At 39.8% G+C, this 20726-nt stretch overlaps 4 protein-coding genes across 12 annotated transcripts in view; 1 reads left to right on the forward strand and 3 right to left on the reverse strand.

Annotated features, from left to right (window-relative positions):
* The window catches only part of fmn1 (formin 1), a 29555-nt gene extending 24216 nt beyond the window's left edge, over positions 1-5339 (forward strand). For 4 of the 5 annotated variants that reach the window (XM_085247192.1, XM_085247191.1, XM_085247194.1 and 1 more), the window contains 5 exons: positions 1351-1443; positions 3466-3517; positions 3992-4141; positions 4655-4736; positions 4958-5339. In XM_085247192.1, coding sequence (XP_085103318.1) covers positions 1351-1443; positions 3466-3517; positions 3992-4141; positions 4655-4736; positions 4958-5002 — 422 coding nt within the window. In that variant the 3' untranslated portion in view covers positions 5003-5339. Of the gene's footprint in view, positions 1-1350; positions 1444-3465; positions 3518-3991; positions 4142-4654; positions 4737-4932 lie in introns of all 5 variants that reach the window. The other variant, XM_085247196.1, reaches the window with a different exon arrangement.
* Positions 5270-6814, reverse strand: grem1a (gremlin 1a, DAN family BMP antagonist). The gene is made up of 2 exons (XM_085247197.1): positions 6721-6814; positions 5270-6553 (listed from the first exon to the last, which is right to left on the reverse strand). Exon 2 carries the CDS (start codon positions 6543-6545, stop codon positions 6006-6008), a length of 540 nt encoding a protein of 179 aa, XP_085103323.1. The 5' UTR covers positions 6546-6553; positions 6721-6814; the 3' UTR covers positions 5270-6005.
* Positions 6815-6938: 124 nt separating this feature from the next.
* scg5 (secretogranin V) lies at positions 6939-12092 on the reverse strand. 3 transcript variants are annotated; one of them, XM_085247507.1, is made up of 6 exons: positions 11938-12092; positions 11302-11527; positions 9820-9969; positions 9423-9532; positions 8206-8259; positions 6939-7994 (listed from the first exon to the last, which is right to left on the reverse strand). In XM_085247507.1, the coding sequence occupies exons 1-6, from the start codon at positions 12007-12009 to the stop codon at positions 7866-7868; spliced, it is 741 nt and encodes a 246-aa protein (XP_085103633.1). In that variant the 5' UTR covers positions 12010-12092; the 3' UTR covers positions 6939-7865. The 3 variants fall into 3 exon arrangements, with proteins under 3 accessions (XP_085103633.1, XP_085103632.1, XP_085103634.1); XM_085247506.1 differs by having other exon boundaries at positions 9423-9535; XM_085247508.1 differs by lacking the exon at positions 11938-12092 and adding an exon at positions 11758-11892 and having other exon boundaries at positions 9423-9535.
* A 355-nt stretch (positions 12093-12447) lies between these two features.
* On the reverse strand, positions 12448-15076 carry LOC146558153 (inactive Rho GTPase-activating protein 11B-like). Of its 3 annotated transcripts, none has more exons than XM_085247061.1 (8): positions 14806-15076; positions 14631-14727; positions 14033-14217; positions 13677-13828; positions 13476-13583; positions 13203-13370; positions 13031-13122; positions 12448-12786 (listed from the first exon to the last, which is right to left on the reverse strand). In XM_085247061.1, exons 1-8 carry the CDS (start codon positions 14979-14981, stop codon positions 12661-12663), a joined length of 1104 nt encoding a protein of 367 aa, XP_085103187.1. In that variant the 5' UTR covers positions 14982-15076; the 3' UTR covers positions 12448-12660. The 3 variants fall into 3 exon arrangements, with proteins under 3 accessions (XP_085103187.1, XP_085103188.1, XP_085103186.1); XM_085247062.1 differs by having other exon boundaries at positions 12449-12786; positions 13024-13122; positions 14033-14289; positions 14806-15075; XM_085247060.1 differs by having other exon boundaries at positions 12452-12786; positions 14033-14289; positions 14806-15075.
* Positions 15077-20726: the final 5650 nt, after the last annotated feature.

Consider the following 20726-nt stretch of genomic DNA (forward strand, 5'->3'; position numbering starts at 1 on the left):
AAACTACCCCCCTACAGAAGTAATGGTGTAATTTGAGAGATGAATAATTCTAGCATATCATCACAAAATACTGTCAACCTCCTTAAGAAAGCATTTATCCCTCACTATGAATCAAAATCATTGTTTCAGTGCAGTTTGTGTAATTGCAGTCTCACATTTGAAGTCAGCTATATTTACATGAAGGTCCATAACTCTCTTCAGTCTGAAATAAGCAAACGTCTGTCAGGCCCAAAAGGCAGACAGAAGAAAGAAAGGCTCCCCACACAATGCAAAGAGAGGGAGATACGTGCCTCTACAGTTTACACAAACCCGAATGAAAACAGTATTCTTTTGTAATCTTATCTGAAAGATGTTGATCGAGCATCGGGGTGGGGGTGGGGGTGGTTCAGCCTATATTATGACTGGCTCCACAGACTGGCTCCTGTGATCCACTGATTGGACACAGCAACGTGGAGCCGCAGACTGGAAGGGGAAAAGGGAGAGAGAGAGGAGCAGTCGCCATCTCTGGACGAATCTCAACTAGTGATATCTGAAGAGGAAGCGGCGTAGATAACCTCACGCTGGGGTACAGGTGGACCTAGTTCAACCCAGAGCTCGTCCTTCTCTATGTGAATCTGCACGTCTGACAGAGACCTTATAAAGAAAAGACATGACACTTGAAGAATCCTTCATTTAAATCTGTGGGAGAATTGAGCAATAGCCGAGGTTGTTGTAGATGTTGGGGTAAAAAAGGCATTTTATCAGATTTAACTGCTGGTTCTATAAATCCATTTTATGTCTTTGTAAAGTATTCTGTTATTGATTATTGACCATGTCAAATAATTGTAGCACTGAGAATTTTCTTACATACAGCTAAAACAGTAATGACACAAAATGAGGTGGAAAAGTCAATGAAGTCATATAATTATACATAAATGAAGAACCCCGGAGAACCCTATTGAAAGGTCTTAATTACTTATTTTGTAGTATTAAAAACATCATTAAAACTGACAAAACCCAATACTAGCTTTACAATACTGCCAATTCAGACGAGTGTGTCCAATATTTAAACTTGGAAACAAATAAACAAATATAGGATAGTTTTTTAAGGCAGAAATTACAAATCTGGAATGCATCTGAGCATCTTCTGGTTTCAGACAAAAGATGGTGGCATAAAGGTCACCTTTAAACGTGTTTGTTGTCTTATTCTCTTCTTATGGTTATTTTAAACAAGCCGTAAATTGTTACAAAGAGAAGAAGAAAGAAATGTTCTTCATAGCTTCAATCTTCTCCAGGCTCTTATCTGAAATTTTGTCTAAATATTGAAAGTGTAATGCTTCCTGAATTTTGTCATCATTGTGTTCTTTTCAGGGTGCGAGAAAGACGTACAGAAGGTTTGCTCTGACTCTCCTGAAGAATACCTGCAGCCATTTAAAGACAAGATGGAGGCTTTTGTGCTCAGTGGTGAGGAGTTACCATTCATTTAATGTGTTATGTAAAAACATCAATGAGATACAGTCATATTAAAAAAAGAGTGCGCCCACAGTGCTTCCACAGGAACTAAGAGGGTATTTAGCAGCCAGATACAGCGAATAAAATATGGTTGATTAATTGATCCCTATAAAAGTCGAGGTTCTGGTAGTTTCCTCGACTGGGTCATTCAGGCGTGTTGACACAATGCTATAATCTTCCCAGGGTTGGGCAAAACCCAAGACCTCTGGAACAATGTCCTTTAGACAGATGAGACCAAAGTGGAGATGTTTGGTCACAATGCACAGTGCAGCATGTGGCAGAAAGCAAAGACAGCACAAACAGCAGTCACATCAGCTGCAAGAGAAAACGAGACACATTCATATAAACAAATGCCCACAAGGCTCAATCAACAGAAACAGTGTTGTAAAGAAGTGTGGGCCAGAATTCCTCTATATGACTTTATCATTAAGAGAATGAGACCTGTAGTTACTGTTGCTAAAGGTGGTGCTACAAGCTATTGAATTATGGAGTCTACTTAGTTTTTGTTTCCCATGACATTTTTTGTAATGATTATTCCAGCAAGGAAATTAAATGTTGCGCACATCTTTTGAAATATGATTGAGAAGTACGGTCACATACACGCTGAATATTTGACATTATGAGCTCAGTTTTAAAAGCGTTAAAATCTTTTGAAAGACAGATTTTTGTTGTTTTGAATATCCTCCAAGCTCCGTGCAGCTTCTACTGCAATTAACATGTAATTGCCTGCTTGCACTTAAAAAACTGACTGCTCTTCTTCACATTCTTAATTATCCTCAATTATTTCCCCATAACCCCTACTCATGAGCAGATTATTAGATAGCCATACTGTCGACAGACATGTAAAAGTCCCCCCAGCCCTCATAGAAAAGCAAGAGTCATTGCTTCAAAGAGATATCTTTGTACCTGTTTTCTGTTTGCTGTTGATTCTTTTTTTTTTTTTAAAGTAATTTGTCATTCAATCAAGACATGTCTTTCCTTGCCTCTTATAAATGTAGTCTTTGTGTCTTTAGTAGCCTGAAAATTACCAATGGAGTGTCTTTGGTATTTGTATGTGAGGGAGACAGAATGAATTCAGAGTACAGCCTAGACACTCAGATAGGGATCAGACAGATTTGGCAATGGCTGAGACACACAGGCACTGGGCCTTCTATGGAGCTCTTTCACTGCAAAAAAAGTTAACTCTTATGAGCTGAGGAATTCCATGTTGTGTAAAATGTTTATAGTGACCCATTTCACGTTTGAGTATTCAGTGAATACTTAATAATTCTTCTTGTGAGCGTCATCTTTTTTCCTCTCCACCCAGTAACAAAGGTATCACAATCAAGCTTCAAAATCAGTGTCTTTAAGAGAGCCGCCTATTCAGATCATCATCTTTTGTCTATTGTCTCCCATTTGTTTTATTTGTTCTAAAACTACACCAGACAATTGGACTGCATGCAGGATCTTTTTCCAAGACTTTATCTTTTGTTCTAAGATTTGAAGTTTATCCTCCTGCATTCTCTTCCTCTTAGATAAATATAGATGTGAATTAAACCACAAGAGTTTAAAAAAAGTCTTCAAACTAGAACTGGAATTTGGGTTTTATGAGAGGGTGTGTCTTTATTTACAAATTTCATTAGTGGGTAATTTCTGTAGCTTTTTAAAATTGATGTTTTTTTATTGTTCTGGGTCTGAAGGAGACTTCCAAAACATTACAGAGAGACAGACACAGATAACAAGTAGCCTACCTGTTATTTGACATAATGGCATAATAGCAAGAATGGCTCCATTGACTGCATAATTGATGTTTTAAGACCAAAAGGTTGTCTGGCTCCATTAGACAAGGTCATCATCATACAAGAGGATCTTATTGTGTAACTATGAATAATTAGATTCACAGACTTTCCATAAAGTTTAAAATTAATCTGTTTTTTTTTTTTTTTGGAAAGTCTTGCAAAAACTAAACTTTTTACCGGCACACTTTTTTAACAGCACGAAAAGAGCACGCTGAAGCTTCTTATCAGATGATGACTGTACGAAAAAGGTAGGAAAATTAAGTTGTTCATTCATGTGCAGCATGCAGGTCTCTATCTGAATTTGGCTCCTAGAGCTATTTGCAGTTCATCCATTCATAATATTGTGTCTATTTTTATCACTTTCCCATTTTCCCTCCCTTTTTTTCTTTTTATTATCTTGCAACTCTTTTTTTTTTTTTGCCATTTTAGTTATTCCCGTTGTTTTCCATTTCTTTTAGCTACGTTGTGACTCTTTGTTATCATATCTCTTTTTGTCTTTTTTTCATGTCTATAAATATTTTCGTAGTAACAGGCCAAACATCATACCAACTAAATGGTAAAAGTCTGTTAAAGTTATAGAAGTGTAATAACAGGTATTACTGAAACAAAGTGCTGAGGAGGACAAAGCAGAGGACCTGGGTTATGTTTTTAGATGAGAGGAGACACAAACACTAAGATAAAATAAAATTTTGATCTTGATTTTTTTAAATACTTGTTTTCAGTTTCGAGGACTTGATCCTGTACTTTGGGGTAATGCCTAAGACGGGGGAGACGGAGGTGACAGCTGGCTATTTCTTCATGCTCTGGTTTGAGTTTTCTGCCGACTTCAAGACCAGGTGGAAAAGGGAGAACAAGAATATCTCTAAAGAGAGGTAAGTAATAGCTGTGTGTGTGTATGTGTGTGTGTCACCCTTTGTAAACAGGTTCACAAAAACCACCTCAAGGGGAATCACTAAATTAAAAACTAAAGAAATATAATCCTCTAATAAAGACCTTACCGATACCCTGTGTGGGAAAACAATGTGTTTGTCTTCACTTAATTATTGCAACATAAGAATGAAACATAACAATTATATCTAATATTAGAAAACTGTTATGAATCCTTTTAGCTCTTTATTAGTCTTTTTTAACATTTAACCAATCCAACATTAATCTGACACAAAAGGCAAATATCTCTCAGTGACATCAGTAAAGGTGATATTGTTTATATATTAGCTGGCATCAGTGTTTATCCAACGTATAGGTGCATCTGTAACTGCTGGCTTAAAGAGTATTTTGCACATTTCTATTTCTCTACTTTACGTTTTGCTGCATATTTATAGAATAGCTTGGCCTCATTGCGGTTCTCTGGAGTGTTTTCATTTACTAAATGCTTCACTTTGCAGGTTAAAAGAGGCTCAGCAGTCAGTGAAGAGGATTACCGGAGAGAAGAAGGTGGAGACGAGAAAGACCAACCCCAGCAGCCTGGTAAGACTGGAATCAGTTGATTTACTGAGGAAGCAAAAAGATTTGCCTTAGATGACATTTGTGGAATTAGGCCTTAAATGTGAAAAACAGATCAACTCATACCAACTCAGGAATTCTCTTGCAAAGTTACTTTTTTAGCATTGCTGCTTTTATCGACTTAATAGAAAATCTTTTTGGAAATTTCTTCTTTTCTCAGTCCATTCTAAATTTGCTCCCAACAGAAAGAGCGACTGCGTCAGAAAGAAGCCAGCATATCTTCAACTTAAAGAAACCAAAAAAAATTGTTTATATCCAAATCATTCTAACCACCGGATTATGTCCTCACAAAGCTGGATCCAACAGGATGTGAGCAAGGGTACCAAACATGCATGGTCCTTGAAAAATGTAGTTTATTTATTTACTTGTATTTACTTGTATTTGTTAAGTGGAAGATTTATATTATAACCATATTATAACTTGTCGTCTAACATATATTTAAGTTTTAAATATTAAAAAAAATCTTCTGTGCAATATTTAGACATAAGTAACAGCTTCAACTGTGTATAGACAGATACATTTTTGCATCAAATCTAAACTGTAAAATCAAATCTTTTACAATATTTTTCCACAAATAAAATCATTGCTCATAGAAAACTGTGATGCAATAGCTTGAATGCAGTTTTATTTACAAGTGCCATTACAATGAATGATACACAAATTATGCACAGCCATGAAATCAAGTGGCTTTTAGCAGTGCATGTATAAAAGTGTATGTCTCTAAAACCTTCAGCTCCATGTCCCACACAGTGGAAACAATGCAACCTCTGAAGTCATCTTATATTTTTGCACATCCATTAGCTTGTTGGGTTTTTTTTGTTTGTTTGTTTGTTTGGACAAATTTTGTCACTGGACTGCCGCAAACCAGCCTGCACCTCAACGGTTCGCATTGGCCTAAAACTTCCTGTCTGCAAGTGCATGTGCCAACACATCCAAGTCTGTTTACACTCACAAAACTGCAAGCGGCGACTGATAATTGGCAGATGTTTGGTCATTGTGTGGTAAAGTTGTATTTGCAGGTCAAATTATCACCTTATACAGAACGTGACACATGAATCTCCCACTTAGCAGTGTGTACTGTCTTTTAGCAGATTTAGTGGTCAACTGTCTCTCCCCCCAAGCATGTTCCTCACTTTTCTATTCCAACTTATGCGCCTTTTAAGCAAAATAGACTCTCCCTTCTATATTTTTCACAGAAGACAATATTACTGGCCAGCATGTTTTAGTTTGTGGCTAATCCATATCGATAGTAGTGCAGCGGCACAGCTTTACGCGCTGGACTCGTTTCCTCTTAGTGCTGGGCGTCTGTCCCGGACAGAGGAGGGTGTATGTGACGGTGCTGAAGGCTTTGGGTTTGCAGGCCGAACAGGAGCGAAAGGCGTTTCCGTCCTGGTACTTGTTCCGCGGGATGTAAAAGGAGTTGCACTGTCCGTAGCAAAACCTGTTAATGATGGTGCGGCGAAGGCAGCCCTCCTCCTCTATGGTCTGCTTGAGCGGCTGTGTCTTACACCAGTCCAGCCGCAGGTATCTACGCTCAGTGACGTGCAGCGCTTCCTGGCTGGACTCCGGCACTTCGTATGTTGAGGTTACTGGCCCCGTTGCGCGAGAAATTAATCCAATAAGAGGGGGCTGTACACACGTCGACGATTCATTCGGGCTGTGTTTGTTTGGCTGTGGAAACGCGCTTTGAAAGCTCTGAGCTTTCGTATTATTCAGCGGGGTGAGTAGCAGTGCCAAAACGACTGCAAAGCTCTGCACTGAATGTGTCTGCATCGTTGAACCTGAAAGGAAAACGGAACAAAAGTTAAGTCCTCGATGGAAAGGAATTTACGCACAACTTTTACGCACACATAAAGCACCATAGAAGCAAGCAGTGGATAATTTTATACACAAGTTATATATATATATTATACACATTTCAGAACCAATATCTGTTAAGTGGAGTTACCTGTTTTTTTGGTTTGTTTTTTTTTTTAAACTCCTAGCGTGAAAACAATTATCCAGTCAGCATGCGTGTCTTCTAGAGGTCCGCCGTCCTCAGTTGTGGTTTTATGGATTACACAGTGAGGAGATATCCAATTTTGAGTTTCTCCAGAACACGCCCCCAAACCCATATCCACTCCATCCTGCCTGTCTGTGAATGCAAATCAAAATCCTCTTCCAAACTTTGTTGATGCAGATAAACAGTTTATTTGATTTAACAGAACACAACCATTTAGACAAGATGAAGCAACCCAGTGAATAAATACTGAACATGCTATAGTGAAGTATTGCACCATCATCCTTTGAATGGCAAAGTAAGACTTTTACCAGAATTACTGGCAAGTATTTGATTGGAAATAGAAATACACTTCTTACACAAGACACCAAAGTAATTCGTCACATACAAAATGAATTTGTATTAATAAACCAATCTCTGTACATCCAAGAAAAACTTTGATATAACATTCGTTCAGATCAATATATATTTATACAAAGTATTGTTATGATAGAGGGATAGATATACTGTACACTGTCAGATCAGTATTTACCAGCATATATTCTATTATTTTGGGGTTGATTTAGGGTTAATTCTCTGGCAATGTGGTAGTGTGTTACATCTCTTAAAAATAAGAAAAGAAGCAAACAGTTGGTATAAATGAACTGAGATCTCCTTTTCCCCCTATAAAGAGCCCAGATCTTCAGTGTTTTAATAAATACAGTATGACAGATATCATGGCAGGCTGATCTTTTTTCATTCCTATATCTCACTTGTGAGTATTTCTGCTAAGAGACAGAGTTGTTTCAGGGAAAACCTATTTTATTGCCAAGGCAAGATTTCAAACTACCAACCAAAAATAGCTTTTCAATCTTTAAAAAAAGAAAAGAACAAGGTCCATTGTAATTGCTGTTTGCAAAGCTCTGAGATCAAGAAATAAACATTTTTTTAAAACCAAAAGACAACTTGACAGATCCCATGTTTTTGCAATACAATCAAACAAAGCATTTACAAAACACACACAAAGACCCACTGACTGTTAACCAAAATGCTTAAATTATTAAAACCTTTTATCTGACAGTATGTTGTAATATTGCAGTGGGTATTGCAGGAGTTTAGGTTGTGGATTTGCTGGCAGCGGGGACAGAAGGCCCGTCTTCCTCCTCTTCCTCTGAGAAGTGAGGAACTGATTTTTTGGCAACGACATTGTCCAACCTCTGGCCCAATAAATATGGGTTGACACTCTGTGGACACAAGCATAAAACTGTTTGTACACAAACTTATAAACATGTCTATAAGTTGCATGCATCTGATTAAATTCAACAGAAATTCAAAGTGTGACTCTTGGCTTAACTCCCACCAGGGGTTAAACTCAGTGCAGAGTGCTCAGTTTTGTGATTTCTCAGACACAATCCCACACAGGAAAAGCAAAAAGACAACCAAGAAATAGTATACCCGTTTTCTTCTCTTTGGTCCACCCTTCAGTTTTTGGTACAAAAGTTCCTTGTTCTGAAAACAAAAGAATAAAAAAGCAGATTTCAGATCTAAAATCATGTATTCATTTGTTACGCTCAACAAATTGTTTGAATGCTCCTTTTAGGGAATAAAAACAGTGTTCTCAGTGGGTAACTTCCTCAGACCAGACATATCAGAGGACAAACTGGGAAATGGATCCATGCTAATTACAAGAAACTTTTATCTGATCTTTCAAATAACAGAAGTCTTGACTTTTTGTTTCTGCGGTTAGAAATGCAGCAGAACCCCAGAATCCACAAGTATGAGTACTGTTGCAATGTTGCCATCTCCGATGGCAAAAAATGGCTTATATAAGCCTCTTTTGGCAAACAGCTGACACTGATGGCCTTTTTCTGACCTTGGAAAATTGACATGAACCTCAAATGGTAAAAAAGCAAATATGGTCCAAATACCTCAAATTAATTAGAAGCCATGTTTGGCAGGTAAGATGATGCAGTTGGCAATCTGTAGTCTGTACTTTACCTTAAAGTGGCCCATGTGGTTAATAGTGAATAACACCCAAATATGTGAAGCAATATGGAAAAAGCTGACAGAGAATTCCAGCTGCGCACAAAGAAATGCCAAGTGATGATTCAATCAAGAGGGCTTTCCATTATTTCCAATCTTTGTTATTTTAACGTAACTGTCTGCAGTATCTACCAAAACTAAAACTGGGAAAATATTTGATTTTGCAAGTTTGCACCTTACAAAGAAATGAATAGCTTCTCGTTTTTATGGTAGTTTGATTTTAATGCATCCAACCTGGCCCGTGGAGATGTGGATTGCGATCGATTAATGATTGCTTGAAAACCTCGAGGGGTTTCTCTGTATTGTTGTACCGTCTTGACCTTACAATATAAAGCACCTTGAGGCAACTGTTGTTGTGATTTGCTCCTGATCATGATGACTCTGGTGTTCCAAATGCACATTTATTTGATCTCCTGCTGAAAAATATTTATGCAGTATTACTACTTTGTTGCTTTACTCTCTTTCATTTCATTATGAGGTAAATCTTTCTGTGTTCTGGACTTCTTCTGGCTATCAAATAATCTGAGACTCTGGGCAGTAGAATAAATTAAAATCAATAAATCAAAATAAACCAAGTAATTAGTCCATAATTAAATTAATCGATTCCTGAGGTCCTGTTTTGTACTCACCCACTTTGCCAGGGCAGGGTAATCATGTTCTGGGTCAAACAGGTGCTGGTGTTTTTGAAACTCTCTGCTGAACTCAGCTGTGTCAGGAGCATTTTCCAAACATCCATCTGCTGCTGTGTATACAATAAATAGGTAGCAGAGAGGGAGTCACTTTTTTCTGTTCATTAGGCAAGCCATGTGTGTTCTGGAAAAGGCTAGCAGTGAATCAGAAAGCGATTAATGCACTTATTTATGTCATTACTTCCTTAAAGGCCAAAAAGAAGATGGAAAAACTATGCATATTCTTAAAAACAGCATTAATAGCAACATTTTCCATTAGCCCCATAAAAGGCCTGTGTTGATTCTGCAGAAATGAGTGTTTTTTAAAAAATACTCTGCACAGGGGAAGAATTCCTACCTGTCTTTCCCAGGGGACAGGGGTTTGGTGGGTCTGGGTAGCTGTGGTCATCACTGAAATCTTTGGGAACATTGTCCCCTGTGAGCTCTGCCACAATGTTGGGGATGTTTCCATAGGGGCCTAGATGCTGCAGTCCCTCATGGGCACCACCTGGTGGGGAAATCAGACACTACAGTCTCCACAAAATCATAAATGCAGCGTTACATGTCTTCCAAGTCCAAATAGCTTTGTTTACCAGGGGGGCAGCACAGAACTGTGGTCCCCCTTCCTTTCATGATCCAAATCTTTCGTACATTTTTGATTGCTTTTGAATGAATAACTGAGCTGTCATCACGATAGCAGGCAAGGAACTGTTCATATAATGTTGTATTATCAACTCTTGTATTATTCTAGGGTCTATACCTTACACAATAAAGTGCCTTGAGGGAACAGTTGTTGTGATTTGGCACCATATAAATAAAATTGAATTGAACTGAATAAGATTGTTAATAAAAATCTATGATGTGCCTGTAAGTCTGCACAGTTTGAAATCTCCACACATTTTAAACATTTATTTCTCAACATACGGTAGTCTTTATCGCATCATCTTGCTCAGCGTCTGCTACACAGAATGAAGCATACAGGATCAAGATTAGCCTCTTAACTTGCTTGCAGCCTAATACTGTTCTTAGTCTTTTTAGTACTCAACTATATCAGAGGTCAGAGGTCAAGGCAAACCATAATAACTGTAAATGTGATTATACTGATAACTGTGAGCAATTATAAACATAAAGCAAGTTTACAATTAACCTTATATGATATTATGGCCATTTTTTGTTAGTGTTCTTTTAATGTCATCAGAAAGAAAAGACTGATGGTTTTGCAGATTGTTTTTTAATTGTGCTAAGTTGTGGTGGGTTATTTCATAGACACAGAGTCACATCTGACACCACTTTACTGCCTTAAACAACTACTGATAGCTAAACCATTCATAGACTCGTCTCTCTTTTTGTTAACAGCTCACTGAGTGCGTGTCCTCTCCCTCTCCACTTCTTCCTTCTTGTCCATTAGCTACCACTTTGATAGAATAAATTAGCTGTAGAGTATGGTGTGGACTAAACCACTTGGCTTCATTTGTGAAGGGTGAAAAACTGCAAATAAAAACAAACTTTTAATTTTAGGCTTTGCAAGGATCCCTCCTGCCACTTTTCCAGCTATGATGGCCCTAATGTTTATATCCGTTGGGTTTAAGCATTCAGTATTTTTCTGGTCTCAAGGGGATATGAAAATCTGTTACCCATTTTACCCATCCATAAGTCAATATTTCAGGTTATCTGAAAATTTCAAGATTTCCTCAAGTTTAGATTTTATTAGATTTTATCCACAAGATGAAAATTTGAAGAAAAAAAAAAAAAATACAGAGTTAAGACAGATGAAGTGGTGGGGAATATTGCCTCCAATATTCTTAAACTAGAAGATCCTTCATAAATCTCTATAACATACCCTGTATGCTCTGAGGCCCAACAATGTTGGTAGCCTGGTGTGCAGGATACTCCACCCTGGGCCGAGCAATTCCGAGCTGCTCCATGACACCGTGCAGGAGGCGCTGGATGTCGGCCTCAGACACCTGGTCAGCCGTACGGGGACTGCGGGCTGGAGCTCTGCCGAGCTGTAGGCACAGCAGGAGGCTGAGTAACGATAACCGCACCGCCGAGCCCATTTTCGTTATCTACAGGGAGAAACACACACACACACACACACACACAGAGTAGCTCACAGATGTTTATTCGTGTGCAAACACGGATGAATTTCCTGTTATAAACATATACGCAATTATTTGTGGATAAAGATCCATAATACGACAAAATCGCCTGAATTGAATGTCATTGTGGGCAAAACAAACAAAAACAAGGCATCATGTGGTCCGTAAAATGAATAAATCTTTGATGCGCCACTTACTCTGTAAACAGAGTCATTAAGGCCGTTGTGAAAAGCCTATAAATAGCTCCCCATCAACCAAAAACGGCTTCACTTATAATGAAACTCAATATAAACATGTAATTACATAGATTTTTATTTATTGTTGTTACAAAGGAATCGCGAAGGATCAAAAATCAGATTTCTGCATTTTCCCCTTACCTTGTTTGCGTTTAAGGAGGGAGACCTGCTGAGGGAGACCTCCGTCAAGTCGTCCACAAAGAAAACGCACATTTCCGGATCTTCAAAATAAAGCTTTACAAACGCGGAGGAACAAAAAGCCAAACACAGATTTTCGTCTAAATTCACTCTGTCCCAAGTTGATTCACCAGCGTTCTGCGCATTATTCGTTTATGGGCAGCGTTTGGTGAAAATTTTTTATTTTCCGTCTCGTTTTGTTTTGAAGAGTTGATTTCTGATGTCTTCATACGTGTACATTTTACAACCTTGCATCCGTCTCGTTTCACGGTTCAGATGCAGTTGCCAGGAAACAGCAAATCCACTTTTCCCATTGGCTATGACAAAGTGCCATTTACTCTTCGGGAGCGCTACACTGACGCTACAAATCCGAGCCCAAATGCATTTTTCCCCATTTAGTAGTGGCTACTCCGTTTTCCATGTTCTTATATTTCAGAATAATTTCTTTTTTAACAATAAAGAAAGGAAATGGGACTCCTCAAAACTGGGTTTGGCTATAATACACAGAAAATTTAATAAAATTGACTTTAGGAAAGGAGAGAGACTAAAAATATATCTTTATTTAATGAAAAATGTATGGGAAAGCCATACATACATTGTTCAGTCTCTTGTTACATAAATACAGTTAAAAAAACAACTAAAACAAATGATAAAACATAGCTTCCCCCCCCCCCCAAACCACTCTTGTCAACCTCCTGGTTGATCAGAGGTCTTGACTTTAGGGAAACAAGCATGAATTATAGTGACGAGCGTCTTCTCCAAAGCATGAGCTTTAGTTTTCCTGCAGGAGAGCCATCGACACCTCTGGTGAACCTGATGATGATCCATATGTAAAGCACAGAGGCACATTGAACAAATACACAGCAGACAGTGCGCATTTGGCCAAAGCCGATAAGCACCATGGTTTATTCTACAGTTAACATTTGCTTTACTTGAAGCGGCTCCTTGAAACCAAATGCTGAAACCAAGTAGCATCAACTCTAAGCCTTAGCTCTCTAATTTGTCACTGATGTTAGAGTGAACACTGAAGTTAAATTTATAAACCTTTACCGTTTACCTTTTTAGACCATCTTGTGGCATCTTGTTTAACTTTTTTTTCAGCTGCAATGACATCATCCAACAAAGCTGCTGCAGGCCTGAAGCTTTGATCTAGAAACGGTTTTTAGATTAGACTGCACAAATAAAATATTCTCACACATTCCAGTCTGATTCTTTCGCCATATAATTACCTGCTGAAGGCATGTAGGTCCTGAACAAAAGGATGTTGGGGAAAGAATCCAGGCCAAGGCTTCTCCTCAGCGTTGGTCTGTCTCCTGATGTGGACCCGTGGCTCTGCTCTGGTGGCCTGAGCTTCGACCCTCCCTGAATCAAGGGCACCGTCTTTACAGAGCGCATTCCTGCATGTGTTTGAGAAATTTAAGCTCGAGAATTCAAATAGTAAAAACTGGTTAAACATAATTTGAACGGAGTGATTTGCTCAGTAACTTCTGTGGTCTTTTTACCTTTGAAACTGTGTCGCTTTTTACTTCTACTTTTGGAGCCAACATCTTTCACAAAATGGAAGTTCATCAGATATTCCATACTATCGATTACAGTTTTGGGAATCACACCTATTGTCATACAGATTAAAACATTGCATATAAAGCATTGCATATAAAGCCACTTGAAATTTTTTTATCAACACCAAATAACTGGTCTTTTACCAAATAAATGAGGATTTTCAATGAAGGTGCGCAGAACAAGAACTCTGAGCTCAAGCCGTCCTTCAGACATCTCTGTCGTGTTTGGCGGGGGTAATAGACATGGAGCGAAGACTATAGCCAGGTTGGAGCTGGTCATCAAGTTCTCGCTGCATCTGACAGCAGTACATACAGTGAAAAAAAACAATATCAGGTCTCCTGAACTATCATGTTGTTTCCATCTGAAGCACACAACCTGGGGCAGAACCAGCTTTGACAGAAACACTTGTTTCCTAGACAAAAATGACTTTAAATCGGCACTTTGTGTATGCGACTAATTTCTGCTAACGTTTAATTAAAAAAAAAAAATCCTTTCATACCGCTGGGAAACTTTTGCCAAGTAGTCGAACATGTAATGCAGACAGGAGGCGTTTCTTGCAGGAAGGAGACAGGACAGCAGCTGGAGGGCTGCCATCCTGTCCTGTAGGTTGGGCAGAGACTGAGCTTTGAGCATAGCTGCATGAAGCTCCAAGGGAAACAGCGGCTCTGGCAGCTCCCTGCAAAACTGTTTGATCAGAGTGGCCACATCATAGGGGAGGGCAGTGGACAGACAACTCTCTCCTCGATTCAGTTTGGCCTAAACCAGACACAACAAGAGCAAAAAAAAAAAAAAAAAAAGAGCATATCTGCATGTAGTGTTGTTGTAGTAGTTTGTCTAGCTATAACCAGATTAAACTGTTTAATAGATATAATTAACATTAGAAACACCCATTCAGTTTCAACAAACATCCTTTTTGAAGGATTCGTAAAACTATTTTATTTGCCTGCATTTGTACCCTACAAACATGTGGCAACTACTGCAAATGTAGAAGTGTAGGTGACAGGTCAGTAAAGTGACTTAAACCACTAGATGGCACTATTGCTCCAGAAAATATTGTGGAACTAAGACTTAAAACAAACAAACATTGAGACTCTTACCCTGAGAGTCTTAATACGAGCAAGACAGCCTGGTTTTCTGAAAAGGCCCACAGTCCCACCACGCTCCAGAAGGAAAGAACAAGCGTCCACCAAAAAGCTGGGACACAAATTATTAAGCAAAGTTTTAGAAGTGTTCCTCCCAAGTTACATTTAATGATTTCCCTTTCCCACTCACCAAGGTACAAGCCCAAATTCAGGAATGTAACACCTGGGCAAATTTTCCAGAGGAACACCAAAGATCTTTGAACCGCTGATCATCAGTCTCTCCCTTTTCTTCTCAAGACTCTTGATAGAGATCCCATAAAGGACTTGAAGGTGGAACCGAATGACATTGCTGTCTGTAAGCTTCATGATTTGACCGGAAGCAAAGAAAAACCTAAGCACATTAACGGCCTTTCACCGTGGTACCACAATCTCTGCAAACTCAGTAATGAGTAAAGGAGGTGGGCTTTATTATTCTAATCCGTATCACCTGCCACACAGGAAGTGAGCGCTGAAGGGAAAGTGATGCATTCAGGAGTGGTGTAAAACGTGAGTCACTTTAGATTGCTATTGAAACACTTTTACAGTAATTCTTTTTTTCCGGAAGTGGGTGTTTCAGTTTCACAACATCTTTATATCAGCAGTGTTTCAGCAGTATTTCCCCACATGTACGACAAACATTTGTAGAAGTGCAGAAGACTGTAAAGTTGTAGCCAAATACTGTTTGAGATCTTTCAGTATTGATCGCAGTGATACTAATAAATGCTAGTGTGAATGCACTTGTTTGAACATACTTGAGTGCCAGCTCCCAAATCTAGAACTGATTAAATGCATTTTTACTGAAAACATACCAGCACTGGGGCTGATAAAGTCATCACCACAAAATTACTGCCTAAATGTTGGAACCGCTGACATCAGTGGCTGTGCAAGACATTTATGATTATTCACAGATGTAGCCTACAAATTCCTCATTCCCAGAATTTTCTTTTGCTGGAAATTATACCACCTTATACTACATAATGTGGGTTTGGCTCTTAAAAGGCCAGTAGCTTAACAGAAGCAGCATACTGATGGCGTTGTAGCCAAGATGTTATTTAGTTGGTGGGTTGTGGGAGTGCAACTAACAAAAAAAGTGATTCGAAAGCATTAATGTTTGTCGTTAAAGGGTTCAAACTCCCACTATCATCTTTCTGAAGTATGCTGCAATTAGACTGAAGCTTTTTAGGGCCCGAGCACTGAGAGTGCGAAGGCCCTATTGTATCTGCTCCGTTTCTTCTTCTTCTTCTTCTTCTTCTTCTTCTTCTTCTTCTTCTTATTATTATTATTTTTCTTATTCTTATTATTCTTATTCTTATTCTTATTCTTATTCTTATTCTTATTATTCTTATTCTTATTCTTATTCTTATTCTTAATATTATTATTATTATTATTATTATTCAGGCAAAACAAGGGCATTGTTGAGGGCCTAAACATGCTCAAAAACTCATGAAATTTTGCACACATGCCAGGTCTGGTGAAAAATTTTGTATTTTAATGGTTTTACATATGGGCATGTGAAAATGGCTCTGTATTCGCCACCTATGCCTTGTAAAATACAGCCCTATGACCACATCGTTTGAGCTACATGTATGAAATCTGGCACACATGTGTACCATGCCAAGACAAACAAAAAAGTCTGTGGGCCCATTGAGGCAAACCCAACAGGAAGTCCGCAATTTAGAAGTGAAGGTGACATTTTGACTCTAATTTTGCCATTTCCATGCCTCAAACTTTTTCAAATTCCTCCTTGGGATTTGGTCGTATAAGCTTCATCTTTGGTCAGTGTCAACTACACACCTGGGCCATGTTAAATTGCAGAGCCACGGCGAATTTCGATGACTCGCCATGAAAATCGTATTGCCTCTCATTCTGTCATACATTGTCCAATCTGGGCCAAAGAGCACACATATGATAAGGCTCCAGCCCTGAACATATTTCAACTGCCATATTTGACATCAAGGACAGCGCCACCTAGTGGGAACAGGAAATGTCATGTTTTACACTTTGGGGTACAGTATAGTGATGGGTGACATCTGCAGCCTCAAATTTCTCCAGGAAAGCCTTAAGGAGTTGGTCTTGGGTTACAGTGAAAACTGTGAGTTTTCGCAGAAGGGTGTGACCCCGAAAGCATGGCGAACTTTGATGTCTCGCCATGAAGAAACAAATTAGTATAACTCAATGAAATCCAGTCTGATCAGTACCAGACTTTACAGGCGTGATGTCAGGGCCGACCTGAACAGATTGATGTGCCTATTGTCAGGAATACGCAGAACGCCACCTAGTGGCAACAGGAAATGTCATGTCTTTCACTTTGTTGTACTGATTTCCACAGGTTCATCGTGGCCACCTCAAAAGCGGTGAATATCACCATCAGTCCCTCATGATGCTTCAGTGCGAAAATTGTGACTTTAAACTAAACGGCGCACCCTGGTGGCAACGCGGTTCACCATGAAAGATGAAGTGGCTTTTGAGGGGCTTGGAAAGTTTAAAAAGTCTTGAAATTTCAAAGCATCAGCCCCTGCTCTGTGTTTTATCTATGAGTCTGAAACCTGTTAAGCTTATGGAAGATATTAAGATGTACAAAAAAGTCTCTTGGAGCAATATGCCAAATCCAACAGGAAGTCAGCCATTTTAAAATTAATGTGTAATTTTAGCGACATTTTCCCCTCTTTTCAGGCACTGTACTTTGATGAACTCCTCCAAGGGATTTCATCAGATTGGACCGATCTGCAGTGCGTGGCATCTAAAGACCTTTGTGATGTTAAATTGCAAAGCTTTTTACATTCAGGGAAATGGGGTCGTCATGGCGGCATGTGGAGTCTTCAGTCACCAATTCTGAATCATAACTAACATTAAAAACATGTTTAAGAAGGAAAGAGAGCAAATAAATCTGATTAACATCTGATCTTTGTGTTTTTTGTTCAATATCAGCATGACCTGTGTATACATACACAAACTTTATTAAAAGAGATAACATGACGTGTTTCCATCATGTAGTAATTGTTAGGTTTAAATGTACCAGAACAGTTAGACACTGTGAAACACATACAGTCTTCAAAATGTTTGATTAATATTTTTATTGTGAATATTAATCAAGATTAAAGTAACAGTGTGCAAAATCTCAACACTAGATGTCAGTACATAGCAGACTGCATTCAACCGATTTCTGTTTTCGTACCCCTCCTAGTTCAAATACACAATCCCAACTAAGGTGGCTTCCATTTATCTGTAGTGAGTGTGTGCTGTCAGTCCGCTGTTTAGCCATTAACTTTGTCATGAGTTCAGGTTCCAGTGCTTTCACCCATTCAGTCAGCCACTCATCTTCTTTTTTATTTTTATTTTTATTATTATTTTTTTTCTGCCTGTCCCGTTTGGTTCTTTTGCCATCAAAATTATTGTCTAAAGGTGAAGAAAGATGCCCAACGGATTTACTTTACCAAATTGACCATCCCAGCCTTGCCATAATGGTCTATTTTTTATTCACCTTTTATTGTTTATTTTATTTATTTTTTATTTTCACTTGCTAGATACGGAACAGACTTGAATGAGGAAAATAAAAGGGAGAAAGGAAGAGGGGGGAGAAAAACAGCGGAGAAGAGGGATGGGGATAAAGGGCAAAAAAACAAAAACCAACTAAATAAGCAGACAAAAAAAATACATATATCAATCACCTGGATCACCTGTTGAGAAAGAAAAAAGAAAACAAGCAGAAGAAAACGAGAGCAACATAATAAACAACATCACGATGATATATGGGAATATAACTGTAAATACTAAATGTTAAACTTTATTGTGCACGTAATATCGACAGCGCACAGTGCGCTTTGAGGTAGGAGCCAAAAATGGTAAATGGTAAATGGCCTGCATTTGTATAGCGCTTTTCTAGTCCCTAAGGACCCCAAAGCGCTTCACACTACATTCAGTCATTCACCCATTCACACACACATTCACACACTGGCGATGGCAAGCTACATTGTAGCCACAGCTGCCCTGGGGCGCACTGACAGAGGGTGTAGTTTGTGTGTGTGAGCACCCGTGTGTACACCTGTGAGCATGGACCCGCTTGTTTTTAAAAGGTTCCTTCATTTAATGATCTGCTAGAGGGTGTGGGGAGCCACAGCCCCGTCCACCAGGGCATGAAGCAGGTATGGAGGAGATCAAAACTCCAAACATCCAGAGGCCCCCAGAACACAAGAGACCAAGGAAGACCAACAGAGGGGCAGCCACGCCACTATCCCAGAAAGAGCTGAGGAGAGCCCCAGATGAGGGGTCACTCAGCAGCCGCGGAGCAGAAGCCAGGGGGGGTTGCAGTGACGTGCCCGTGCGCTCCGCCGGCAGCCAGCTGCGCCAGAGGGACCGATCCAAGGGCTGAGAGGCAGAGGGCACCCCACCCTCAATTCAATTCAATTCAATTCAATTCAATTTTATTTATATAGCGCCAAATCACAACAAAAGTCGCCTCAAGGCGCGAAGTGGCCCGAGCGAGCCCCAGGCTCCAGGCCCCGATAAGCAGCCACCAAGGAGTGAGCTGGTGTGTACCTGGACGCCCATCCCCGGACACAAAGAACCAATGCACCGATGTCTGAGGGTGTCTGCCACTTGCAGGGGAAGTGGTGGGGGGAGATACAGTGGGGCAAAAAAGTATTTAGTCAGCCACCGATTGTGCAAGTTCCCCCACTTAAAATGATGACAGAGGTCAGTAATTTGCACCAGAGGTACACTTCAACCGTGAGAGACAGAATGTGAAAAAAAAATCCATGAATCCACATGGTAGGATTTGTAAAGAATTTATTCGTAAATCAGGGTGGAAAATAAGTATTTGGTCAATAACAAAAATACAACTCAATACTTTGTAACATAACCTTTGTTGGCAATAACAGAGGTCAAACGTTTACTATACGTCTTTACCAGGTTTGCACACACAGTAGCTGGTATTTTGGCCCATTCCTCCATGCAGATCTTCTCGAGAGCAGTGATGTTTTGGGGCTGTCGCCGAGCAACACGGACTTTCAACTCCCACCACAGATTTTCTATGGGGTTGAGGTCTGGAGACTGGCTAGGCCACTCCAGGACTTTCAAATGCTTCTTACGGAGCCACTCCTTTGTTGCCCGGGCGGTGTGTTTTGGATCATTGTCATGTTGGAAGACCCAGCCTCGTTTCATCTTCAAAGTTCTCACTGATGGAAGGAGGTTTTGGCTCAAAATCTCACGATACATGGCCCCATTCATTCTGTCCTTAACACGGATCAGTCGTCCTGTCCCCTTGGCAGAAAAACAGCCCCATAGCATGATGTTTCCACCCCCATGCTTCACAGTAGGTATGGTGTTCTTGGGATGCAACTCAGTATTCTTCTTCCTCCAAACACGACGAGTTGAGTTTATACCAAAAAGTTCTACTTTGGTTTCATCTGACCACATGACATTCTCCCAATCCTCTGCTGTATCATCCATGTGCTCTCTGGCAAACTTCAGACGGGCCTGGACATGCACTGGCTTCAGCAGCGGAACACGTCTGGCACTGCGGGATTTGATTCCCTGCCGTTGTAGTGTGTTACTGATGGTGACCTTTGTTACTTTGGTCCCAGCTCTCTGCAGGTCATTCACCAGGTCCCCCCGTGTGGTTCTGGGATCTTTGCTCACCGTTCTCATGATCATTTTGACCCCACGGGATGAGATCTTGCGTGGAGCCCCAGATCGAGGGAGATTATCAGTGGTCTTGTATGTCTTCCATTTTCTGATGATTGCTCCCACAGTTGATTTTTTCACACCAAGCTGCTTGCCTATTGTAGATTCACTCTTCCCATCTTCCGGATTGTTAGGAATTCCGGAATCGGAATGTTCGGAATGCGGCATAGTTCCGGAATGTTCGGAATTCCAGAATCGGAATGTTCGGAATGTTCGGAATGCGACAACGTTCCGGAATTCCAGAATGCGCCATAGTTCCGGAATGTTCGGAATCGGAATGTTCGGAATGTTCGGAATGCGACAACGTTCCGGAATTCCAGAATGCGCCATAGTTCCGGAATGTTCGGAATCGGAATGTTCGGAATGTTCGGAATGTTCGGAATGCGCCAG

This window comes from Mchenga conophoros, linkage group LG15, assembly GCF_057382185.1.
Source record: "Mchenga conophoros isolate Kocher_MC1m ecotype Shallow Benthic linkage group LG15, M_conophoros_male_GT1.1, whole genome shotgun sequence".
In the NCBI taxonomy this organism is placed as follows: Eukaryota; Metazoa; Chordata; class Actinopteri; order Cichliformes; family Cichlidae; genus Mchenga; species Mchenga conophoros.